Here is a 27955-nt window from a genome sequence, read left to right as displayed (position 1 = left end):
CCAAGAGGAATTGAATGGGAACTAGCATTGTGATTGTTGCTTCGTACCAAGTGTCTAGTTGAGCCTCTCCCATATATCCAATCTGCATGCTAAGTGAGGAACTGCAGTTTTTTTCAGATTTGTTGCACAATATGCCTGTTTGTAAACGATTTGTTCAAGACTAGAACCCCAGGAAATTTGAGACCGATGCCAAGTTAAGGTTTAATTTTTTTATAACGCCAAAAAAATAAGGGATATATGGTTGATGTAATAGGGAATACTGTATACAAGATTTATCAGATTGGTTGTATTTGCTCTGTGATACATGTCTGACAGTGTAATATATGTTTTCTTTATCCCTAATAAAAATCTAATGATTGAAAAAAAGACTAAAACCCCAGCATTTTCACCGAAGCCAAAAGCAAGTGTTTTATTGTTATAATAAAAGCTTAACAACCAAGTATGCACCGGCCTGGTCCCCTGTCTCCACTGGACACGGTGATCACCAGAGCTTGGGGAGTCCAGTTCCCAAGAAGAGCTCGAGGCTGAGCACGGGCTGATGCTGAACCACCAGGTTTGTCCCCAGAGCCCCAGGTAGGCTCACTTCTCAGGGGTACCCATGCCCATCCTGAACCGAGCTGGTAGCCCTGTATGTTATAGCAACAGGATAGTCTGTGATGGATAAAGAATCAAATAGAAAAGAATGTGACTCTGTCTTTGAATCTGATCAGGAGGAGCGCATATGTGAGACTCCAATGAGTAGAGACAGATCAATAAATCATCAAATGATGAAGGTGGTTGGTTTCCCTCAGAACAGAATTAATGCAAGCAATACATTACCGACTCTGGCTCATGAAACCACACAATCATTGGTCAACTTTCTTCATCCTCCACTGAATTGTGGTGTATCCCGATGAAGTGCAAAAATTATTAAGTAAGGCTTTGTTCACATTTGCGTTCATGGCTTCTGTTTTCTTGATCTGTTATGGGCAAAGGAAAGGAGAGTCTCCTGGCTGTGACGGAACCGAACTGCGCTGAACAGACCCCGTTGACTGTAATGGGGTCTGTTCGGTTTCTATTTGGCTGTCCAGCAATTGGTTGATAAAAAAGTCCCTCATGCGCGACTTTTTCGTCTGGCATTTCATGCCAGATCTGCGATGGCGCCTCGAAACACAGGTCTCAAACGCAAATGTGAACATAGCCTAACAAGTGGCATCCCCTAATTACAGAACTGAATGCTCAGAACTGTTCTGACAGAATAAAACTCAGCAGCCGAATCTCCATGTATTGTAACTGCCCCTCCCACATTAGAAGGCTGATTGGATCTCTATGCAATGTGGGAATAAAGATTGCAAAATGTCCTTATAATTTTTTTCCATACCCAGAATGAGGAGTTTTCTTTCAATTGTTTGATGCAAAAATATTTTTACAATGATTTTAATTACACATCAATAAAAATGACATAAAGAATGTACAAACATAGATGACGTGATGCATCCATGCTGAGGACAGCACATATTAGGAGCTCTGATCTTGCTGTAGGTAGGTTTTACTCCTTTCAGGTATTACAAAATACCAGAGGAGGGTGGGGATGTCTAAAGGAAAAAATACTCCAGGAAATCCACTGACAAAGGGATTTCTATTGATGTGTTAGTTACAACTTACTGTTCACTTGCTAAACTGCTGTCAGTCTCAATTTAAAGGGAATACGTCAGCTACTTTGAGCCCTGTAGGCGAAGCTTATGGGCACAAAGTAGGTGACCCATTGAATCTGGGGATGTAAGTTTTATACTTACCTTCCCCACCATTCCCAGGTGAGAGCTCTAAAACTGGCCACTGAGAATGAGAGGACTATGTAATGTAACCTAACTTACATTCAGTGCAGTTGCCAAAAAATCCATACACTCTGCTACAGTGGCATAGCTAAAAGCTCATGGGCCCGGGTGCAAAAGTTTATCTTGGGGCCCCCCGACTTCTCTTAACCCCTCAATGCAGAGGCGTAACTTGAAGCTCCTGGGTCCTAATGCAAAACCTGTAATAGGGCCCCCAACTATAATGCTTTATTCATAGTACTGGGCTCCCTATATGGAGAAGAGAGGCCTTGTGGGCCCCTTAAGGCTCCTGGGCCTGGGTGCAACCGCATCCCCTATAGTTACGCCAGTGCTCTGCTACAACATTAAAGAAAAGAGCACATTTCTCTTCTACATACTTGCATCTGATTAATGAAAGTAAAATTAAATACATGAGAGTGTTGCCTTTAAAAGAGCAGGACCATCTATGACCCCCTGACATTGTATCTCCTGTTCAATATATTTTCATAAAGCATCCATAAAAACATTTTGAAACCAAAATAATAAGTTTAATAAATGTTTTTTTTCTAATGTTAGAAGTAGTATTAGCAAGCAGCAAACATCAAGGGGAGCATATACAAATATGTCACATAAAGTTCTAGAAACAGATTATATTCCAATGATACTATTGCACAAATTATACATAAAGCCATTAACATAAAATAACTCAACATAAGAGGCAGTTAAAGGAAGACATAAGTCGTCAAATGTATGTCTGGTGTCCATACATGTAGTGTGTATCTTATCAAATAGCATAAATATACAGACTTCCATTTGGAATGTGCCAAAGCTATAATTTCGATGAATTAATGAATCTTAAACGTGCTACCAGAAAATATGTCACCCAGCAGGAAAACTAAGGCTTAGAATATTGGCAGGGAGCATATACATGTGTGTCAAATGTAATGTGATCCTAGGGGAACATGATCTTCATAACTTTTAATTTGTGTTAAGCTTCCCTTGACACAAATGTTATATCCTAGGGGGAGAAACAACATCCCAGGAAACATAGAATCCCATTTAGTAGAGCCATAATAAGCACACTGGAGAACTTTAACAGCAGTCTCCACAAGTAAGACCTGATAGCTCCCTTTAGTGACCATCTCACAACAATAGGACCATCTAAAAGAGGTTAGAAAGATATTTAAGTCTGCCTCCAAATGGGACATGGACAGAGGAAGAGTTAGAAGAAGGAGTTCCTCTTCCAACAGAATCTGTTAGACAAATTAGTTCACATTGAGTGGCCTTAGGAGGCCCCACTTGGAGAATAATGGATTTAGGGAAGTGAACATTTTGAAAAGAACTGACGGTTTCCTCTGGAAATAGAATTTAGCAAGAACCTCCATCCTGATACTTTGATTATTAATAGAAATTGAATACGGAAGTGAAATCATTAAGTTTCCATTAGCGATAGACTCCAGAATGGAGACTTGTGGGAAACATAGGGTTTAAGAGGATCAGCAGAAGCAATTGAAGGGCTAGTCCAAGTTGGAAGCACAAAGATCTCCACAAAGTGGAATTGAATGTGGATTGAATTCTTCCCAGGGCAAATGGAGATCCCTCGTCAAAGAGCTCAATCTGGCAAGATCAGTCCCATTGAGGTCTGTTCTGCAAGAGGAGGAACTGCCTAGAAATGGGTTCATTGTAAAGTTAAATTCTTCTGCCCATAGTAAGGTAGCATAATGTAGAAAGGACATGATAACAGTAAGTTTACAGAAAAGTGGAATGGGTCCATGGATAGATGGAAAGGAGGGGGAGGGGAAACTATTCACAAGGCAGAAGGTATGCACCAAATAAGATCCTATTAGTACTAAGTAGTGTCCCTCAGAGTCAATTATGTCCTGCTCCACTTGGGAGGGAAATTAATTTTTTAATAGTCTAGTGACTAGAGATGAGCGAGCATGCTCGGATAAGTCAGTTACTTGAGTGAGCCTCGCTCTTCTCGAGTAACTGCATTCTTGTCCGAGCGTGCTCGGGGGGAGGGGTGGCGGGGGATAGCGGGGTGTAGCAGGGGAGAGAGTGAGAGAGATCTCTCTCCCCCACCCCCCCGAGCCGAGCACGCTTGGACAAGAATACAGTTACTCGAGAAGAGCGAGGCTCACTCGAGTAACTGACTTATCCGAGTGTGCTCGCTCATCTCTACTAGTGACTCATTTTACATTCTAGGGGTTAGTGGAAGGAAAGAGGTAATAATACTGAGAGTAAAAATATCAAGGCTTCAATAAACTGGAAAAGTGCATCTCTTGTAGACATAATATGTTGGGTCTATGCTTTACATGATTATATGATTGTTGCCAGCAAGAGAAACCAAGTAATCTTGTAGATATGATACCTTTTAATGGCAAGCAAAAATACATGATGTTATAGCGAGCTTTCAAACTTACTCAGAGTTCTGCTTAAAGCTTTAAGCTTGAAGCAGAACTCTGGGTAAGTTGAAAAGCTCACATTAACATCATGTATTTTTGTTAGCCATTAAAAGGTATCATATCTACAAGATTACTTGGTTTCTCTTACTGAGAACAATCACATTTTGTTCTACTGGCTAACACGGTACCAAAGTTTTTTCATTTTACATGGTCAATAAATGCATGCCATTTCTGCTTAGGTAGGAAGTTGAATCAATGGACATCGTGAGACAATATTTTACACATTGAAATATTTAGAATGGACGCTACATAGGGTTATATTCCCTCTATTGAAATAAAAGGCCTCAGGGTGGACATACATTGCAGGCATTAATAAGACATTGTGGCAGTCAATAAAAAACATATAAAAATGGCAGTTTACCAATTTACAAATGAATGGTAACCAAAGTAGTAATATAATCATGTATGAAGGACATTCCCAACAGATGTGTAAAATGTGTCCTTGTACCATCTGGACAGCAATCATAACAGAAAACATTTTGTTGAAATGATTAGTTATTTAAAAAAATAGATTTCAATGGATCCTTGAACATGGCCTTCACCAGAGGTTCACCAATCTGGGAAGAACTGCATCTAAAAATTGTGGAACAATTTTGGTAAAATGTTGCTCAATGTAAAATTAGAAGATTTTGGATATCCCACAATCTACAGTACATAATACAATCAAAAGATTCAGAGAATCTGGAGAAATTCATGTGTACAGGGGAGAAGGCTGATGGTCAGTATTGGATGCTTGAGATCTACGAGTCCTTAAGCATCAATGAATTAAAAACAGGCATGATTCTGTAATGCAAATCACTGCATAAGCTCAGGAATACTTCCAGAAATCACTGTCTGTGAATACAGTTCACAGTACAATTCACAAATGCAATTTAAAGCTGTATCATGCAAAGAAGAAGCCATATACCAACAAAGTCCAGAAAAGCCAGCGTCTTCTCTAGGCCAAAGCTCATTTAAAATGGATGGAGGCAAGATGGAAAACTGTTCTGTGGTCAGATGAATCAAAACGTGAAATCCTTTTTGGAAACCACATATGCCGTGTGAGGCAGACTCAATTGGGGAGGAACCCATCTAGCTTGTTATCAGCAGACAGTTCAAAGGTCTGCATCTCTGATGGTATAAGGTTGCATTAGTGCCTATGGCATGGGCAGCTTACTCATCTTAAAAGGCACTATCAATGCTGAACTATGCATACAGTAGAGGTTTTAGAACATCATATTCTCCCATCCAGACAATGTCTCTTTCAGGAAAGGCCTTGCATATTTCAGCAAGACAATGCTAAACCACATACTGCAGCCATCACAACAGCGCGGCTTCACAGAAGAAGAGTTTGAGTGGTGAAGCAGCCGCATGTAGTCCAGACCTTTAACCAAGAGAAAATATTTGGTGCTTTATGAAGCGAAAAATCCAGCAAAGTAGGCCCCGGACTGTTGAGCAGCTAGAATCCCACAATAGGCAAGAATGGGAGAACATTCCTCTCCTAAAACTCCAGTAATTGGTCTCACTTTCAAGATGTTTACAAACTGTTGTCAAAACATGAGGGGATGCTATACAATGGTAGACATGGACCTGGCCCAAATTTTTGTGAAATGTGTTGTTCTATCAATTTCCAAATAAATTAATTTTTTTAATGAAATTTAATAATGTCTCACGTCTACCTTTTGATATATTTTCTATGTTCTATTGTGAATCAAACATGGTTATATGAGATTTCCAAATCATTGCATTCTAGATTTCTGAATTCTTATAGCTCAAATTAGATAAAAAATAGTGTGCTCATCTCTACCGGAGAGCCATTTTGATGAACTAGTGCTTGATTAAAATATTTGTTGCACATTTCTTTTGGCAATATACTTTGAGTTGCCTTTCTGAAGGTTCTCTACCCTTACAGACAAAATGTATAGTATATAGTTCTCTATGACTAGCGGATAAACCAGAACCTATGAACTCCTGTTAATGTCGCTAACATGTCAGTCATACAGTTTTAGCAAAGTTCTTACAATACATCCATATACTTTCGTCCAGCTTTGTTAAATTTTATATTTAAAATGTATATCCTATTTGACACGTTCTCTAGAAAACGGGGGTGAATCTTCTGAAATGTCAAGATCATTAGCAGCATGTACTTGAGCACTCTCCGCTTGAACATTTCTGGGCTCTTCATACGAAGAATATCTACCATTTCGAGGTTCAACTGACAAAACATATGTATCACTTGAAGTATCCTGAGGAAATTGATTCCACAGTCTTATTGATTTCTTATCATCTGTCATTGACTCTCGATATGATGTTGAACAGGATGGATCCATCATCATGGTTTGGTTGACCATTGGATTTCTCCTGAATTTGTCTACTATCTTTACAATGCCATCGATAGTTCTTTCCTTAGATGCAGCTATCCGTGTGGCACAGTCCAAAAATGTAAATTTATTTACTAGCGTTTTCAACATGGCTGGTGGAAAACTTAAATCTTTGATTCCCATCACCAACCGATATGCCTGCTCAAATTTCCTGGAAAATTCCCATGGGTCATCTTGTGGAGTTACCTTAAGGTCTTCCAATATATCAATTCCAAAATCATCATCTCCGGTGACCATTAAAACAAGGGCCTTAAGACGATCTTGCCTATCCCCCCAGTGACCCTCATTGGACCAAAACTGAGGTCCACCTACTGGTCTAGCAACAGGAGGTGATAGGCGCACAGACATCTGAGATGGCAACCACAATTTCATCATCAAGCAGGATTCCCGTGGACCCAAGTTATGCTGGGAGCATTCATCTTCAAATAAAGACATATTTGTGAAGGGGTCCTTGTTAGGGTCATATTTTGTGAAGTTTGATAAGAGCTGTACTAGTATTTTAGTTGAGTTTTCTTTAGATTGAGTTTCCCTCTCCTGAGTGTAGGGCCTCTGCTGGACAAATGCTGTTGACTTTGGCATATATCTTTTGTCTTTACTGCTACCTGGTTCTTCGTTATCCAACTGTTCATCATAAACATAAGGCTCATATGAAGGTTGCTTCCCTTTTGTCACCTCTGATGGAAAGCATGACTGTGATAACAAATAGCCTCTTTTGTCATAATTGTTCTCTAGGAGCTTCTGTTTAGTCTTACTCAACCCACAGCTTTCACAAGGGTCATTAGTAAAGGTTGGTAAAGGACTATCTGAAGATTTTGAATTGGTGTCTCTCCCTTTGATCTCATTTTGAAACACAGTCAACATCTTTATTGCATTGGCTATACTTTTGTTATTGGATTTAGGAAAGCATGCAGCAGTATTTTGCAGTCTTTCGTTAGCGGCCTCACACTGCTCCCACAAAGAGTTCCAGATGTTATGTAACGGTTGTCCTTTAGGCACATTGAAATTCAATTTACTCTCATTTGCAAGTTGAAGAATGGTATCCATACTCACAGAATTGTTGATGTTCCAAATAACTGAGCAATCCGACAGGACCTTCTTGATGGGTTCACTGACTCACCACCCACAGAATTATGAAATCCTCCAGTCTGATGGGTGTAGACTGTTCAATAAACCATGAGTATTTTTCCTTCTTCAGAACAGGATGGGAGATCCTCTAGAGCATATAAATCAAATGGTGTCACTTCAGATGCTTCACGGTAGCTAGGAAGGACACTCAGCAGAATATAAACTCGACTGTAAAGGTTCTAACACAAGGACACGGGTAATATACCTGATGTTAATTCTGGTAGCTTATGTTACTAGTGACTAAGATAAACAACTATGCATCCAGATGAAATCAAAGTAATTAAAATTCTATGGCAATAAAGAAAGATGTTTTTATTGTTTGCAAGCAAGAGTGGATATTAGATGTGCCTAGTGTGATGAACTGTCTGACTATTACTGCAATAGTTATCTTTATCTGTTATAAAGAGCAATGGCTGTCTTCTTCGAACTTGAGAACTGCGGGTCCAATTTCCATGTAGTTTTCTTTATCATGTAACTATGTTAACATGTTATATTAGAGGCTTTGTTTAATCAAAATCTGTTTGGTACAACTAAAGTAATAATGACTAGAGATGAGCGAGCACACTTGTTTAAGGCTGATGCTTGATCGAGCATCGGTCTTGTTGAGTAGCTGATTACTCGACCGAGCAATATGGGGGGGCGGCGGGGGCGAGCAGGGGGGAAGAGTGAGAGAGATCCTTCTCTCTCTCACCCCCGCTGCCCCCCGCATGGTGCTTGGTCTAATAATCAGTTACTCGACAAGACCGATCAGCCTTAAACGAGCGTGCTCGCTCATATCTAATAATGACACTTATGCATGACAGTAGCCTGAAATGTTTATGTTCAATGTTGTTCCCTCCATATCAAAGTGGTTAAGTGATTTTAAAACGACATATTAAGCTTTGTTTTATTTAAACTGATATTTATTAGAGATGAGCGAGTATACTCGCTAAGGCACTACTTGCTCGAGTAATGTGCCTTAGCCGAGTATCTCCCTGCTCGTCCCTGAAGATTCGGGAGCCGCTGCAGCTGACAGGTGAGTCGCAGCGGGGAGCGGGAGGGGAGTGGGCGGGAGAGAGGGAGAGAGAGATCTCCCCTCCGTTCCTACCCGCTCTCCCCCGCAGCTCCCCGCCCCGCGCCAGCCCCCGAATCTTTAGGGACGAGCGGGGAGATACTCGGCTAAGGCACATTACTCGAGCGAGTAGTGCCTTAGCGAGTATACTCGCTCATCCCTAATATTTATGTCAATGTATAATCCAAAATCTAATTTTTCAAAGTTACAGGTTACATATTTTCTTGAAATACATTGGGGCACATTTATAACACTGTCTGAAAAAGAAACTTTCCACAGCAACCAATCACAGTGCTCTTTTATTTTGTAAGAGCACTATGAGAAATGAAAGCTGCACTATAATTGGTTGCAGAAGTTTGTTTAGTTGCTGATAGAGAAGGGCACATCTCCCAGTGTGTTGAAGAGTACCTACGTCTCACTGCTAATAGGGAAAGTCACACTCCTCAACACTTGAAATAATCTTATACAGAGAGGCAAAATTGTCTCCCTAGCCATAGAGTACAACATTTTATTTAGAGGGAAACTTAACCAGCCTAATGATTGTCTGCTTACCTCCAACACCACCAAATTTGAGCACTAATAATTTTACTAAGAAACATAAATCCACCCAAATTATGAAATGACACCCAACTGCGCTTAATAGCCTGTAAAACTTTGTAGAAGCAACTATTTTTACTGGTTTCAGCAGCAGAGAAAAGTTCTTGATACCAAGACCACCAGGACAGATGCAGATTATCCCTTCCAGTTTAATTCCCTTTTTATCCCTTTCCAGTTTTCCTTCCAGATATTCCCTTCCAGTTTAAAGGAATCTGTCGAGGGAAACTAAGCTTATGGGCTGAAAGTTGATTACCTGCTGAGTCAGGGGATGCAAGTGTTATACTTACCTCTTACGTCGTTCCCCCTGGTTTCACCTGGATTTACGGAGCCCGTGTTATTGCCGCAAGTCAACTCTATGCTGCATTCCTATGGGTGGGATCTATTACCTCTCATAGCTGAATGGTTTTGTTACAAATGTATCTACTCAATCTCTGATCTGCCAGGATGTTTACATACACACACACATGTTGTAGCAAACTATTAGGAAAGGAACAAGATTTGTGCTACTGGGGTACATACTTTATAAGGGATTGTCTAGACAGTATACAATTGTAGCATGTACAGGGGCTAAACATTCTACTTCCTCCTTAAACATTTCATTGTTTAGGTGACTGCTTTATTGTTTTATTGAAAGTGCATAGTATATGTAATGTAAAAACAATATGAATGTATAGTAGACAGTGATCATGCACCGTTAGGCCCTGAGTTGCCCGGGATGGTCAGACGCATTACTCAGTACTGCTGTGATATTCTGTCACAGTAGCTGGCAGGGAGAATGTTGGTTTCTCAGCTGTCAGCTAACAGGAGGCAATACCAACATCAGCATAGACCGAGGAAGAGTGATAAAATAGGCAGGTTCATTACAAAGGTGGAACTCCGCACCCTGATGCTGATAGGAAGGATAACAAGGAGCTGATAAGAGGCAATGGTTTAGTACCAAGGGGCAGAGTGGAGGTGGCCCTTGTAAGTCGTCTGAAATATCTGTGATTGGCCAATGTAAATTGTAGGCCTTGGCTTGCTAACCAGTGGCTGGAGGATGATGTGGCTTGGCAAAAAAAAGACAGCGAGGTGGAGGCGTAAGTGAGTACCAAAGAGCCCATGATAATGCTGCAAAGTGGGTCACCTGACATACTCTTGGGAGACCCATAAAATGAGAGGTACCTAGAAAATCACTTAAAGCTGACAGTGAGCTTGCTGGGGGAATCATTACTACTTGTGAATAGTAGGCTAGAAAAGTCTACTCATAAAAAGGGACTTGCGGGTGTGGACTATCACTGAAGTGGTGTGGGCTGAGCTTGCTGTCAGTCTTGAGAGGGGTCAGTTCTGGAGAAACAAAAGTGTGGTGTGATGCCAAGGTCAGTAGGGTAGTGCGAGAAATCAATCCTTGGAAAGTCTATAGCAGGGACTGGCTGTGTTAGATGCCATCATGAAAAGGCATTTAGTTCAGGTTTTACAGAAAATTGGCTGCCCTAAAGTCTGTAGTGTGGCCTGATAGGTTTGGCCCTTTGGAGTACTGGACAGAATATAAGTTATAGGAGAGAGGTTAATTCAAAAAGAGTTTGTGGGAATAGGGCTGGGTGTAGTGGTAACCGTCCTCCTGTTTAAAGTATAGAACACTGTATTTAGAAAGCTATAGCATGAGTTAACATTTAACTGTGAAACGTTCTAGAGAGATGAGAATGTTACACTCATCTGTGGTCTCTGTGACCTACAGTCATAAATATTGCCTGATAATAACTGGTCACGTTTTCTTTTACTAGATCATCCAAGAATTCTACACCACTAGGAGTAAATAGTAATCAAAAAGTGAAAAAAGGTGCCACATAGGGTGTAATGCAACCATTAATCTTCTGTGTCTTGCATCAGAACTGTTACTACTAAGAGTTTTGCATCACCGACGTGTGAAAAAAAGTAAAGTCTCCTGTTTAACTGGTCTGTTTCTGTAAAGGAAAGCCCTTGACTGCCACCTTGCAAGGAAACACTTAAAGGGGTATTCCCATCTCACCATTTTGATTTGTCTTCATAGGTCACGGTTAGCAGTTCAGGCCACTAGTACTATGCTGATGTAATGGTGTTGCTGGTCAGTACACGTGTGCTCCTGAGGCTGCTATATATGCAGTTCCTAACAGCCTCCTCTGCAGTTGTTTCCTTGTCCGTGCACCCAGGATCATGACAACCAGACAAGAAAATGTTTGATTGCCATGATCTGCCTCCCACTCCCCTGCTGTTCAATCTCCCTTCCATTTCTCTACCCATACATCATTGCTAAGTCAACTGGATTTCATAATGACCTAATTCCTTCCTCTAGGTATCCCTTGGAAAGCCCATGCATGCTATCCTGAATATCCAGAAGCCGTCAGATTGAGCTGTATTACATTATCGAGCTGTGGCTGGGCAGGGAGTACATGGGGCATGCATGGAGTTGTGGAGAGGTATGGCCTCCCTGAGTCCAACGTATTTACTATAATTCACATCAGAAACAAATATATCACAAATCTTATCGCGCATGGACAGGTAAAAAAAAGGCCAAATACATTAAGAGCTGTGTGCCTTTTAATAAGCTAGATGTATCTTATTCCAGCACACTTTGTATTATGACAGGCTTTATTTAACACACATCTTAATAAACCTAGGTCAAAGTTTTTTTGCTTTATTTATATATAACAAGAACACCCCTTAAATTTAGGGCCTCCTTTAGCAAATCCCTTCTATGCCTTATCGTCTGCCTAGTACACATATGAGGATATCAGCATTTACTATATAAAAGTAAAATGAGTCATATAATAAATGAATACATTACACTGCAGTCTCCGCAAGTAAGACCTGATAGCTCCCTTTAGTGACCATCTCACAACAATAGGACCATCTAAAAGAGGTTAGAGAGATATGTAAGTCTGCCTCCGAATGGGACATGGACAGAGGAAGAGTTAGAAGAATGAGAGTTACTCTTCCAACAGAATCTGTTAGACAAATTAGTTCACATTGAGTGCCTTAGGGGGCCCCACTCGGAGAATAATGGATTTAAGGAAGTGAACATTTTGAAAACAACTGAAGGGTTCCTCTGGAAATAGAGTTTAGCAAGAACCTCCATCCCGATACTTTGCTTATTAACTAGAAATTTAATACAGAAGTGGAATCATTAAGTTCCCATTAGCGATAGACTCCAGAATGGAGACTTGTGGGAAACATAGGGTTTAGGAGGATCAGCAGAAGCAATGAAGGGCTAGTCCAAGTTGGAAACACAGAGATCTCCACAAAGTGGAATTGAATGTGGATTGAATTCTTCCCAGGGCAAATGGAGATCCCTCGTCAAAGAGCTCAATCTGGCAAGATCAGTCCCATTGAGGTCTGTTTGTCAAGAGGAGGAACTGCCTAGCAATGGGTTCATTGTAAAGTTAAATTCTTCTGCCCATAGTAAGGTAGTGTAGTGTAGAAAGGACATGATAACAGTAAGTTTACAGTAAAGTGGAATGGGTCCATGGATAGATGAGAAGGAGGGGAGGGGAAACTATTTACAAGGCAGAAGGTATGCACCAAATAAATTCCTATTAGTACTAAGTGTTGTCCCTCAGAGTCAATTATCTCCTGCTCCACTTGGAAGGGAAATTGATTTTTTAATAGTCTAGTGACTAGAGATGAGCGAGCATGCTCGAATAAGTCAGTTACTCGAGTGAGCCTTGCTCTTCTCGAGTAACTGCATTCTCGTCCGAGCGTGCTTGGGGGGGGGGGGGGATAGCAGGGTGTAGCGGGGGAGAGAGATCTCGCTCTCCCCCTCCCCGCTCCCCACCCCTCGCTCCCCCCTCCCCTCCCCGAGCACACTCGGACAAGAATACAGTTACTCGAGAAGAGCGAAGCTCACTCAAGAAACTGACTTATCCGAGTGTGCTCGCTCATCTCTACTAGTGACTCATTTTACTTTCTAGGGGTTAGTGGAAGGAAAGAGGTAATAATACTGAGAGTAAAAATATCAAGGCTTCAATAAACTGGAAAAGTGCATCTCTTGTAGACATAATATGTTGGGTCTATGCTTTACATGATCATTTGATTGTTGCCAGCAAGAGAAACCAAGTAATTTTGTAGATATGATACCTTTTAATGGCTAACAAAAATACATGATGTTATAGCAAGCTTTCAAACTTACTCAGAGTTCTGCTTAAAGCTTTAAGCCTGAAGCAGAACTCTGGGTAAGTTCAAAAGCTCGCTCTAACATCATGTATTTTGTTAGCCATTAAAAGGTATCATATCTACAAGATTACTTGGTTTCTCTTGCTGGGAACAATCACATTTTGCTCTACTGGCTAACAAGGCACCAAAGTTTTTCCATTTTACATGGTCAATAAATGCATGCCATTTCCACTTAGGTGAGAAGTTGAATCTATGGACATTGTGAGACAATATTTTACACACTGAAAAACTTTGAATGGACGCTACATAGGGTTATATTCTCGCTATTGAACTAAAAGGCCTCAGGGTGGACATAAATTGCAGGCGTTAATAAGACATTGTGGCAGTCAATAAAAAACATATAAAAATGGCAGTTTACCAATTTACAAATGAATGGTAACCAAAGTAGTAATACAATAATTTACGAATGACATTCCCAAGAGATGTGTAAAATGTGTCCTTGTACCATCAGGACAGCAATCATAACACAGAAAACATTTTGTTGAAATGATTAGTTATTTAAAAAAATAGATTTCAATGGATCCTTGAACATGGCCTTCACCAGAGGTTCACCAATCTGGGAAAAACTGCATCTAAAAATTGTGGAACAATTTTAGAAAAATGTTGCTCAATGTAAAATTGCAAAGATTTTGGATATCCCACAATCTACAGTACATAATACAATCAAAAGATTCAGAGAATCTGGAGAAATTGATGTGTACAGGGGAGAAGGCTGATGGTCAGTATTGGATGCTTGAGATCTACGAGTCCTTAAGCATCAATGAATTAAAAACAGGCATGATTCTGTAATGCAAATCACTGCATAAGCTCAGGAATACTTCCAGAAATCACTGTCTGTGAATACAGTTCACAGTGCAATTCACAAATGCAAATTAAAGCTGTATCATGCAAAGAAGAAGCCATATACCAACAAAGTCCAGAAAAGCCAGCGTCTTCTCTAGGCCAAAGCTCATTTAAAATGGATGGAGGCAAGATGGAAAACTGTTCTGTGGTCAGATGAATCAAAACGTGAAATCCTTTTTGGAAACCACATATGCCGTGTGAGGCAGACTCAATTGGGGAGGAACCCATCTAGCTTGTTATCAGCAGACAGTTCAAAGGTCTGCATCTCTGATGGTATAAGGTTGCATTAGTGCCTATGGCATGGGCAGCTTTCCCATCTTAAAAGGCACTATCAATGCTGAACTATGCATACAGTAGAGGTTTTAGAACATCATATTCTCCCATCCAGACAATGTCTCTTTCAGGAAAGGCCTTGCATATTTCAGCAAGACAATGCTAAACCACATACTGCAGCCATTACAACAGCGCGGCTTCACAGAAGAAGAGTTTGAGTGGTGAAGCAGCCGCATGTAGTCCAGACCTTTAACCAAGAGAAAATATTTGGTGCTTTATGAAGCGAAAAATCCAGCAAAGTAGGCCCCGGACTGTTGAGCAGCTAGAATCCCGCAATAGGCAAGAATGGGAGAACATTCCTCTCCTAAAACTCCAGTAATTGGTCTCACTTTCAAGATGTTTACAAACTGTTGTCAAAACATGAGGGGATGCTATACAATGGTAGACATGGACCTGGCCCAAATTTTTGTGAAATGTGTTGTTCTATCAATTTCCAAATAAATTAATTTTTTAAATGAAATTTAATAATGTCTCACGTCTACCTTTTGATATATTTTCTATGTTCTATTGTGAATCAAACATGGTTATATGAGATTTCCAAATCATTGCATTCTAGATTTCTCAATTCTTATAGCTCAAATTAGATAAAAAATAGTGTGCTCATCTCTACCAGAGAGCCATTTTGATGAACTAGTGCTTGATTAAAATATTTGTTGCACATTTTTTTTTGGCAATATACTTTGAGTTGCCTTTCTGAAGGTTCTCTACCCTTACAGACAAAATGTATAGTATATAGTTCTCTATGACTAGCAGATAAACCAGAACCTATGAACTCCTGTTAATGTCGCTAACATACAGTTTTAGCAAAGTTCTTACAATACATCCATATACTTTCGTCCAGCTTTGTTAAATGTTATATTTAAAATGTATATCCTATTTGACACGTTCTCTAGAAAACGGGGGTGAATCTTCTGAAATGTCAAGATCATTAGCAGCATGTACTTGAGCACTCTCCGCTTGAACATTTCTGGGCTCTTCATATGAAGAATATCTACCATTTTGAGGTTCAACTGACAAAACATTTGTATCACTTGAAGTATCCTGAGGAAATTGATTCCACAGTCTTATTGGTTTCTTATCATCTGTCATTGACTCTCGATATGATGTTGAACAGGATGGATCCATCATCATGGTTTGGTTGACCATTGGATTTCTCCTGAATTTGTCTACTATCTTTACAATGCCATCGATAGTTCTTTCCTTAGATGCAGCTATCCGTGTGGCACAGTCCAAAAATGTAAATTTATTTACTAGCGCTTTCAACATGGCTGGTGGAAAACTTGAATCTTTGACTCCCATCACCAACCGATATGCCTGCTCAAATTTCCTGGAAAATTCCCATGGGTCATCTTGTGGAGTCACCTTAAGGTCTTCCAATATATCAATTCCAAAATCATCATCTCCGGTGACCATTAAAACAAGGGCCTTAAGACGATCTTGCCTATCCCCCCAGTGACCCTCATTGGACCAAAACTGAGGTCCACCTACTGGTCTAGCAACAGGAGGTGCTAAGCGCACAGACATCTGAGATGGCAACCACAATTTCATCATCAAGCAGGATTCCCGTGGACCCAAGTTATGCTGGGAGCATTCATCTTCAAATAAAGACATATTTGTAAAGGGGTCCTTGTTAGGGTCATATTTTGTGAAGTTTGATAACAGCTGTACTAGTATTTTAGTTGAGTTTTCTTTAGATTGAGTTTCCCTCTCCTGAGTGTAGGGCCTCTGCTGGACAAATGCTGTTGACTTTGGCATATATCTTTTGTCTTTACTGCTACCTGGTTCTTCATTATCCAACTGTTCATCATAAACATAAGCCTCATATGAAGGTTGCTTCCCTTTTGCCACCTCTGATGGAAAGCATGACTGTGATAACAAATACTCAATCATTTTGCCTCTTTTGTCATAATTGTTCTCTAGGAGCTTCTGTTTAGATTTACTCAACCCACAGCTTTCACAAGGGTCATTAGTAAAGGTTGGTAAAGGGCTATCTGAAGATTTTGAAATGGTGTCTCTCCCTTTGATCTCATTTTGAAACACAGTCAACATCTTCATTGCATTGGCTATGCTTTTGGTATTGGATTTAGGAAAGCATGCAGCAGTATTTTGCAGTCTTTCGTTAGCGGCCTCACACTGCTCCCACAAAGAGTTCCAGATGTTATGTAACGGTTGTCCTTTAGGCACATTGAAATTCAATTTACTCTCATTTGCAAGTTGAAGAATGGTATCCATACTCACAGAATTGTTGATGTTCCAAATAACTGAGCAATCCGACAGGACCTTCTTGATGGGTTCACTGACTCACCACCCACAGAATTATGAAATCCTCCAGTCTGATGGGTGTAGACTGTTCAATAAACCATGAGTATTTTTCCTTCTTCAGAACAGGATGGGAGATCCTCTAGAGCATATAAATCAAATGGTGTCACTTCAGATGCTTCACGGTAGCTAGGAAGGACACTCAGCAGAATATAAACTCGACTGTAAAGGTTCTAACACAAGGACACGGGTGATATACCTGATGTTAATTCTGGTTGCTTATGTTACTAGTGACTAAGATAAACAACTATGCATCCAGATGAAATCAAAGTAATTAAAATTCTATGGCAATAAAGAAAGATGTTTTTATTGTTTGCAAGCAAGAGTGGATATTAGATGTGCCTAGTGTGATGAACTGTCTGACTATTACTGCAATAGTTATCTTTACCTGTTATAAAGAGCAATGGCTGTCTGCTTAGAACTTGAGAACTGCGGGTCCAATTTCCAAGTAGTTTTCTTTATCATGTAACTATGTTAACATGTCATATTAGAGGCTTTGTTTAATCAAAATGTGTTTGCTACAACTAAAGTAATAATGACTAGAGATGAGCGAGCACGCTCGTTTAAGGCTAATGCTTGATAGAGCATCGGTCTTGTTGAGTAGCTGATTACTCGACCAAGCACTATGGGGGGCGGCGGGGGCGAGCGGGGGAAGGGAGAGTGAGAGAGATCTCTCTCTCACCCCTGCTGCCCCTCGCATGGTGCTCAGTCTAGTAATCAGTTACTCGACAAGACCGATCAGCCTTAAACGAGTGTGCTCGCTCATCACTAATAATGATATTTATGCATAAGAGTAGCCTGAAATGTTTATGTTCAATGTTGTTCCCTCCATATCAAAATGGTTAAGTGATTTAAAAATGACATATTAAGCTTTGCTTTATTTAAATTGATATTTATTTCAATGTTTAATGCCAAATCTAATTTTTCAAAGTTACAGGTTACATATTTTCTTGAAATACATTGGGGCACATTTATAACACTGTCTGAAAGAGAAACTTTCCACAGCAACCAATCACAGTGCTCCTTTTATTTTGTAAGAACACTATGAGAAATGAAAGCTGCAGTATGATTGGTTGCAGAAGTTTGTTTAGTTGCTGATGTCTCACTGCTAATAGGGAAAGTCACACTTCTCAACACTTGAAATAATCTTATACAGAGAGGCAAAATTGTCTCTCTAGCCATAGAATACAACATTTTATGTAGAGGGAAACTGAACCAGCCTTGTGATTATCTGCTTACCTCCAACACCACCAAATTTGAGCACTAATAGTTTTACTTAGAAACGTAAATCCACCCAAATTATGAAATGACACCCAACTGCACTTAAACTGGTTGTCTCGCGGCAAACCTCAAAATTTTACCGTACCCCATTCCCCCTGTCACCCCCTTGGCATAAAATAGCAAATTAAAGCGGTTTTTAAACCGCTTGCTACTTACCGATCCGACGAAATAAGGACTTTAAAAAAACCTTCTCCATAAGATGGCCGCCGGTCCTTTCCCAGGGATGCACTGCGGTTTTCTCCCATGGTGCACCGTGGGTCTTCTCCCATGGTGCACCATGTGCTCTGTGCGTTCCATTGCCGATTCCAGCCTCCTGATTGGCTGGAATCGGCACACGTGACGGGGCGGAGCTACGCAATGACGCATAGAAGGGGGCGGAGCCAGAACGCCGCTCGTGCCTGGGCCGAGCAGAAGGGGAGAAGACCGCACAGCGCAAGCGCGTCTAAAAAAAACAAGACGACATCAGAATTAGACGGATCCATGGTGACGGGGACGCCAGCAACGGAGCAGGTAAGTGAATAACTTCTGTATGGCTCATATTTAATGCACGATGTATATTACAAAGTGCATTAATATGGCCATACAGAAGTGTATAACCCCACTTGCTTTTGCGAGACAACCCCTTTAATAGTCTGCAAAACAACTTTGTAGAAGCAACTATTTTTACTGGTTGCAGCAGCAGTGAAAAGTTCTTGATACCAAGACCACCAAGACAGATGCAGATTATGCCTTTCAGTTTAATTCCCTTTTTATTCCTTTCCAGTTTTCCTTCCAGATATTCCCTTCCAGTTTAAAGGGAATCTGTCAAGGAAAACTGAGCTTATGGGCTGAAAGTTGATGACCCGCTGAGTCAGGGGATGCAAGTGTTATACTTACCTCTTACGTCGTTGCCCCTGGTTTCACCTGAAAAGCAGGTGACAAAGTCTCTTTAAATGGTTGCAATTCCCAGTGAAGCTTTATTTTGCAATGACCAGTAAACAAAACTCAGGTGAAATGCTTAGGGTGTCAGGCTTGTATTTACAGAGCCCGTGTTATTGCCGCAAGTCAACTCTATGTTGCATTCCTATGGGTGGGATCTATTACCTCTCATAGCTGAATGGTTTTGTTACAAGTTAATCTACTTAATCTTTGGTCTGTCAGGACGTTTACACACACACACATGCTGTAGCAAACTATTAGGAAAGGAACAAGATTTGTGCTACCGGGGTACATACTTTATAAGGGGTTGTCTAGACAGTATACAATTGTAGCAAGTACAGGGGCTAAACATTCTACTTCCTCCTTAAACTCACTTTAAAACATTTCATTGTTAAGGTGACTGCTTTATTGTTTTACTGAAAATGCCTGGTATATGTAATGTAAACACAATATGAATGTATAGTAGATAGTGACCATGCACCGTTAGGCCCTGAGTTGCCCAGGATGGTCAGCCGCAATACTCTGCAAGTACTGCTGTGATATTCTGTCACAATAGCTGGGAGGGAGAATGTTGGTTTCTCAGCTGTCAGCTAACAGGAGGCAATGCCAACATCAGCATAGACCGAGGAAGAGTGATAAAATAGGCAGGTTCATTACAAAGGTGGAACTCCGCACCCTGATGCTGATAGGAAGGATAACAAGGAGCTGATAAGAGGCAATGGTTTAGTACCAAGGGGCAGAGTGGAGATGGCCCTTGTAAGGTGTCTGAAAGATCTGTGATTGGCCAATGTAAATTGTAGGCCTTGGCTTGCTAACCAGTGGCTGAAGGATGATGTGGCTTGACTCCAAAAAAAGACAGCGAGGTGGAGGCGTAAGTGAGTACCAAAGAGCCCATGATGATGCTGCAGAGTGGGTCACCTGACATACTCTTGGGAGACCCATAAAATGAGAGGTACCTAGAAAATCACTTAAAGCTGACAGTGAGCTGGCTGGGGGAATAATTACTACTTTTGAATAGTAGGCTAGAAAAGTCTACCCATAAAAAGAGGACTTGCGGGTGTGGACTATCACTGAAGTGGTGTGGGCTGAGCTTGCTGTCAGTCTTGAGAGGGGTCAGTTCTGGAGAAACAAAGGTGTGGTGTGATGCCAAGGTCAGTAGGGTAGTGCGAGAAATCAATCCTTGGAAAGTCTATAGCAGGGACTGGCTGTGTTAGATGCCATCATGAAAAGGCATTTAGTTCAGGTTTTACAGAAAATTGGCTGCCCTAAAGTCTGTAGTGTGGCCTGATAGGTTTGGCCCTTTGGAGTACTGGACAGAATATAAGTTATAGGAGAGAGGTTCATTCAAAAAGGGTTTGTGGGAATAGGGCTGGGTGTAGTGGTAACCTTCCTCCTGTTTAAAGTATAGAACACTTTATTTAGAAAGCTATAGCATGAGTTAACATTTAACTGTGAAACGTTCTAGAGAGGTGAGAATTTAACACTCACCTGTGGTCCCTGTGACCTAGAGTCATAAATATTGCCTGATAATAACTGGTCACGTTTTCTTTTACTAGATCATCCAAGAATTCTACACCACAAGGAGTAAATAGTAATCAAAAAGTGAAAAAGGTGCCACATAGGGTGTACTGCAACCATTAATCTTCTGTGTCTTGCATCAGCACTGTTACTACTAAGTGTTTTGCATCACTGACGTGTGAAAACAGTATGCTGTTTAACTGATCTGTTTCTGTAAAGGAAAGCACTTGACTGCCACCTTACAAGGAAACACTTAAAGGGGCATTCCCATCTCACCATTTTGATTTGTCTTCATAGGTCACGGTTAGCAGTTCAGGCCACTAGTACTATGCTGATGTAATGGTGTTGCTGGTCAGTACACGTGTGCTCCTGAGGCTGCTATATATGCAGTTCCTAACAGCCTCCTCTGCAGTTGTTTCCTTGTCCGTGCACCCAGGATCATGACAACCAGCCAAGAAAATGTTTGATTGCCATGATCTGCCTCCCACTCCCCTGCTGTTCAATCTCCCTTCCATTTCTCTACCCATACATCATTGCTAAGTCAACTGGATTTCATAATGACCTAGTTCCATCCTCTAGGTATCCCTTGGAAAGCCCATACATGCTATCCTGAATATCCAGAAGCCGTCAGATTGAGCTGTATTACATTATCGAGCTGTGGCTGGGCAGGGAGTACATGGGGCATGCATGGAGTTGTGGAGAGGTATGGCCTCCCTGAGTCCAACGTATTTACTATAATTCACATCAGAAACAAATATATCACAAATCTTATCGCACAGGGACAGGTAAAAAAAAAGGCCAAATACATTAAGAGCTGTGTGCCTTTTAATAAGCTAGATGCATCTTATTCCAGCACACTTTGTATTATGACAGGCTTTATTTAACACACATCTTAATAAACCTAGGTCAAAGTTTTTTTGCTTTATTTATATATAACAAGAACACCCCTTAAATTTAGGGCCTCCTTTAGCAAATCCCTTCTATGCCTTATCGTCTGCCTAGTACACATATGAGGATATCAGCATTTACTATATAAAAGTAAAATGAGTCATATAATAAATGAATACATTACACTCATATTAAATTAATTACTCTGGTATCAGAAAGTCACATTGTTATCAATGTGACAACTTATGGTGCCAAATTAAGGTAAATGAATGATTCATCAATGATTTCAGGCCTTCAGAAAATGCAAACTGCTGAATAACAAGCAGGGAGCTATTTGAATTGAAGTGTCTGTCATCTTTCACTAGGAGATTCGACATATATAAATATGGTAACAAGGAAACTGAGCACACGGTAACCTCTGAGGAATGATGAGTATGATCATGTGATCATAAGGGTTGTGCTGAACCCATCTGTACACATAGGAGGCATGGTAGCTATGGTAGTGGGGCATGGTGACCAAGAAGTAAAGCACAGTGACAGCCTGCGTAGGATGACCCAAATTAATGCAAAAAATGTATGTTTGCATAATAGATAATAGATAACACAACTGTCAGCTGTTTTACTGCGCAACAGGTTTGAAATGCATCAGACTGAACATCTCTAAGGTCTTAAATTATTCAATGTGGTAGTGGCTTCGTAATCTGTGTAATATTGATAGCATAGATGATAGGCACACAGGGATTTTTGCAAGCCCATGCAATTTTCTATGTAACTTTTCTATGTAACTTTTTGTGTATGCAAAGCTACTACATGACAGATGGCTGTGAAAGAACTCATCTCCTCCTCACGTCAGACAAACCTGTTTTGCTACTTTGTAGTATTATCCCTACAATTCAGTTGTAGTGGGTAAGTCAACAATGTTGCAATTTGCTTTGGTTCAGTAAAACTTCCTGAATGTGGTTGACAAAAAATAAACAAAAATCAGAATTGCATCATCCTGTACAGAATACATCCTGGAACAGAAGGACAGACAGATTACTCGGCCTAATTACATGTTCACTATAACGGAAGCTCTACAGATTTTCTCCTGATCAGTTTCTCGTTGTTTTTCTTTTCACACAACACAAAGAATTTCCACCAAATATTTTTTAAAAACTACAAAAATTCGTTATATATTTCACCCAATTATCTCACCCCTGCCAAGCTTGAACACAGTGGAAAAAAATATGAATCTATAACGAAACAGAAAAAAAACTATAAAACTAAAGTATTTTTTTTCTTCCTTCATATCACATAAACCCAGATTCAATAAAACCCAATTAGTAGTCTGTTCTTGTTTTTAAAAGATGATATCCAAGAATTCCAAGTTCTATAAAATTTTTATGGTTTGAACGGTTTTTATTGACGGCAACTTTATTAACAATGCGTCCATGGCAGACATGTATTTGCAATAATAAAGTAACAACACAACTTCACTTCTGTCTTGCTTTCTGATTACCCCAAATCTTATGCAGTATTTATATTACAATGCAATCCCCCTAACAGCTTTCTCCTGAAGCTCCAGCAGCATGGGAGCAGTAAAGAAAAGAAATAGGAACTACAAAATCAGGAAAGGAAAGGATGACTGGAGGGAAGATACAGGGTGGGGGGTGGGGTGGAAATTCAAAGAGGAAGGGGCAGGGACATGGGAATTGGGTCTGTCCAGCTTGATCAGGGATCAAGGGAAAACACACAATCTAGTCATATTCTTGGTACTGTTGGTATAAAACATTTCGTGCCAAGTCAAGGCGTGATAGCACCATTAACTAACCAGGCGTTTAACTCCGGTGAAGCACAGAACTGTAACCATACTGCCCATGTTGAGTAAAGTTTAGTAATTCATATCTCATCCTTAGCGCACAACTCCTCCGTATATTTTAGGATGTCCATGGATTCCAGCCATATCAGTCGCGAGAGGGGAGTCCTGGACTTCCATTTCCTGGGGATATTCTGCCTCACGGCTAGTATAAAAATTCATAACAAGGAGCTTTTCATTTGGGACAACGATCCCGGAATCATAGACAACAAGCCAATTTCAGGAGTGAGTTTGATCGCACTTTTACAGATCTCAGAATGCTGTCATCCAATAGGTGGCGCTGCAGAGGTACTGTTTTATTTTCCTTATTTGCAGGTCTGAAGGCGAGATAACACACAGGTCTGTGACCCCCTAACACCAATTGAGAGATCATAAAACTGTCACATTCCTTAACGGTGAACTAATTAAGTATTTATTGGTCTGTTCATCTTTTCTGGTATTGTTTTAAGTGCAAATTAGTCTCCCTATGTCTGTGCCTCTACATGTGTGTAGATATGTATTTATGTGTGACCCATCCAGATCAGTTTCATTATGCCTGAGAAAGAATCCTGAGAGGCCATTAAAAGGTATCATATCTACAAGATTACGTCGTTTGTCTTAATGAGAACAATCACGTTTGATGTGGTAATAACATTGGAATGCTTTTAATTACCCATGTGATTCTGAGATAGTTTTTTGTGACACATTGCACATTACATTAGTGGTAAATATCCTGCATTGTGAATGCCAGAACTACGCTTTTTTTGTTGGTCAACTGACTCAACTCGTCTCCAAGATAAAATGTAAAGATGAGTAAGCATACTCGCTAAGGACGATTAGTCAATTGAGCATTGTCCTTAGCGAGTACCTGCCCACTCGAAGAAAAGGTTCGGCTGCCGGGTGACAGGTAAGTTGTGGCAGTGAGCAGGGGGGAGCGGAAGGGAGAGAGAGATCTCCCCTCTGTTCCCCCCTGCTCTCCGCCGCAGCTCCCTGCCCGCCGCCGGCAGCCGAACCTTTTCTTCCGAGCAGGCAGGTACTCGCTAAGAACAATGCTCGATCGAGTATTTGCCCTTAGCGAGAATGCTCGCTCATCTCTAATAAAATGTGATCAAAAACTCATATTTACCCCAAATTGATACCACAAGAAAGTACAGGTTGTCCAGCAAAAAATGAACTCCCCACAATCCCATTGCCCATTATGTAGTGCAACTGTGAAAGAGGCAGATGTCTAAGGGCTCGTTTACATTAATGCTGACCTGCTGCTATTTTCCATTGTTCGGCTCTGCAAAAGTGAAAGTCCTGGATCAGGCACATGTAGGACCTGAACGGTACGGGTCAGAACCTACTGACTATACACAGCAGAATTTTATCAGACGAAATAGCACTGCATTGCAATGGAGGCTCTAATATGGTTGTGAACAGACCCCTATAACTATGCTATGTTTCCTAGTTTCATAAACACTAACACGTGGCCCTAATCTTTTTCATAGACATACAACAGTGCTCAGAAGTAAGAGTGTGATGAATATTTGACAATTAATTTGGTGATTTACACAGCATTGGGTGAAAACTGTAGAGGCGCTAAGTGAAGGTCAGGGATTGGCCACAGCAGTCACGTGCCGCAGCATGTGATCTCACAAGTGGAAGTCAGGCTGGAACAGTCTGAAGAAAAGTAACCAGGAGGTGAATATATTGCTTTTTTATAGCCTCCCCCACTTAGTAACCACAAGCTCAAGGGGGCCCAGCAGCTTGTGCCCCATGAAATGCAGGCATTCAGGGTATTCAGCTACAGTAGGGGTGTTATGAAAGTGTGTAATATCAGTATTATATGTTTTATAAGATATGTTCTGCCATTTTTTACATTTCAATTATATAATGAGATGTGCAATCCTGTGTGAGCTGGTGGATCTGAGACAATGTGACCTTTTGTTGAAAACCAGTTTGTCATTTTCATGTACAGTAGGCCAGTTTGGTGCTAGGGCCCTCAATGGTTATGTAAATGGCTCTTGGGAAGGTGAAAAGAGTCCTTTCATTAAGATGCACTTGGGGGCAGACACAATGTCTCTAATTTCAGCAGGTCTGCATCCAGACATTTCTAGAATAAAAATATCATAATTTAAGATTTTCCTGGCATAATCCATTTCTGGGTAATGCCAACGATATGACTGGGCACAGGAAATCCAGCCAATTGCTATGATCGGAATTTCAGAATCAGAGGACACCGAGAGCCCCCAGAACTCAATACCTGCTTGAGTATGATATAACCCCCATGTTTAGTGTCAAAAGGTTGCTAAAAATACATAGAAACACAACTGTCATAGTTTCTCCTTCGAAGCTTCTTATGGGGAATTATGCTACAAAAATGTGTAATCCTCAGCATGCGCCTATCACTTGGTCAGGATTAGGGCTATGGAGTGTTTCTAGAACATGTTAAAAATGTGGTACCAGCTTGAGTGCAGGTGTCGAATTTTAGTACACAGCATACACCTTTAACCCCTTAGTGACCAAGCCTGATTGCGCCTCAAGGGCTCGGTCAGCCGAGCGTTTTTTGTTTTTTTTTGCGTACCTATGTGTCACAGTGTTCAGTGATGAGGGGACTACCCATGGGGATGACGGAATCCCCTGCCACAGCTGTCACAGCTGTGGCAGAGGAGCGCAATGCCGTCATATTGCTTTCAATGGGGCTGGCACTGCTGCCGCCCCATTGAGAGCAATGGGATGAAGCTAACCCCTGCAGGGATTTTTGTGTGTATTTATTAAACACGCCAAAATTGGGAACATTTTGGGGAAAAAATTGACATTTTTTCACATTTTTTGAACAGCAATATATCAAATATGTGCAAACAAACTGTACAAATTTGTGATGAGTAGAGATGAGCGAACGTACTCGTCCGAGCTTGATACTCGTTCGAGTATTAGCGTGTTCGAGATGCTCGTTACTCGTAACGAGTACCACGCGATGTTCGGGTTACTTTCACTTTCATCTCTGAGACGTTAGCGCGCTTTTCTGGCCAATTGAAAGACAGGGAAGGCATTACAACTTCCCCAAGCGACGTTCAAGCCCTATACCACCCCCCTGCAGTGAGTGGCTGGCGAGATCAGGTGTCACCCGAGTATAAAAATCGGCCCCTCCCGCGGCTCGCCACAGATGCGTTCTGACATAGCTGAGGGAAAGTGCTATCGTGTTGGAGCTGCTATAGGGAGAGTGTTAGGAGTTATTGTAGGCTTCAAGAACCCCAACGGTCCTTCTTAGGGCCACATCTAACCGTGTGCAGTACTGTGGAGGCTGCTTTTTGCAGTGTTGCACATTTTTTTTTTTTTGGTATATCGGCCGTGCAGAGCATTGCGCCCTGCAGTAATACTCCAGGGACAGAAGTGCTTAGGCAGGGAGAGCGTTAGGAGTATTTTAGGCTTCAAGAACCCCAACGGTCCTTCTTAGGGCCACATCTAACCGTGTGCAGTACTGTGGAGGCTGCTTTTTGCAGTGTTGCACATTTTTTTTTTTGGTATATTGGCCGTGCAGAGCATTGCGCCCTGCAGTAATACTCCAGGGACAGAAGTGCGTAGGAAGGGACAGAAGACATATTAATATTATTGATTGAATATAGGCAGTGGGCCTTTCCTAAAAAACTTTGGGCAAAAAATCTATTTGGCCTGCCTGTCACTGTGCTCAGTGTTCTGGGTCTGTGTGTGCTGGGTGTAGTAGTTCTACAAAATCATACGCAGCCAGCTAAGTGTTACAGCAGGCTTGCGCCAAATTATTTCCTGGCTCTGTCTGGGCTCTGAAATCACAGCTGTGTTGCAGTTCACAGTGCAACACTGTGCAGTTCTGTGACATACTCCAGGGACAGAAGTGCGTAGGCAGGGACAGAAGACATATTAATATTATTGATTGAATATAGGCAGTGGGCCTTTGCTAAAAAAATTTGGGCAAAAAATCTATTTGGCCTGCCTGTCACTCTGCTCAGTGTTCTGGGTCTGTCTGTGCTGGGTGTAGTAGTTCTACAAAATCATACGCAGCCAGCTAAGTGTTACAGCAGGCTTGCGCCAAATTATTTCCTGGCGTTCCGTAAGCGAAGTCAGCCTCCAACCACAGGCCAATAAGCGGCACATTTAATTACAGCGTTCTGTTTCTGCACTACTGGTAATACACCATGCTGAGGGGTAGGGGTAAGCCTAGAGGACGTGGATGCGGGCGAGGTTGCGGAGGCCCAGGTCAGGGTGTGGGCACAGGCCGAGCCAGTGCGGTGGCCAGGGGTAGAGGCAGGGCCAGACCGAATAATCCACCAACTGTTTCCCAAAGCGCCCCCTCGCGCCATGCCACCCTGCAGAGGTCAAGGTGCTCTACGGTGTGGCAGTTTTTCACAGAGACGCCTGACGACCGACGAACAGTGGTGTGCAACCTTTGTCGCGCCAAGATCAGCTGGGGAGGCACCACCACCAGCATG

At 41.3% G+C, this 27955-nt stretch overlaps 1 protein-coding gene across 1 annotated transcript; it reads right to left on the bottom strand.

Moving 5' to 3' along the window:
• Positions 1 to 13908: 13908 nt before the first annotated feature.
• LOC136632354 (uncharacterized) lies at positions 13909 to 17618 on the bottom strand. Its single transcript, XM_066607159.1, has one exon. The coding sequence runs from the start codon at positions 16979 to 16981 to the stop codon at positions 15623 to 15625; it is 1359 nt and encodes a 452-aa protein (XP_066463256.1). The 5' UTR covers positions 16982 to 17618; the 3' UTR covers positions 13909 to 15622.
• Between the last annotated feature and the right edge of the window lie 10337 nt (positions 17619 to 27955).

This window comes from Eleutherodactylus coqui, chromosome 6, assembly GCF_035609145.1.
Source record: "Eleutherodactylus coqui strain aEleCoq1 chromosome 6, aEleCoq1.hap1, whole genome shotgun sequence".
Classification (NCBI taxonomy): Eukaryota; Metazoa; Chordata; class Amphibia; order Anura; family Eleutherodactylidae; genus Eleutherodactylus; species Eleutherodactylus coqui.
Note: the sequence above shows the minus strand (reverse complement) of the source record. Positions and strands in the feature narration are given on the sequence as shown.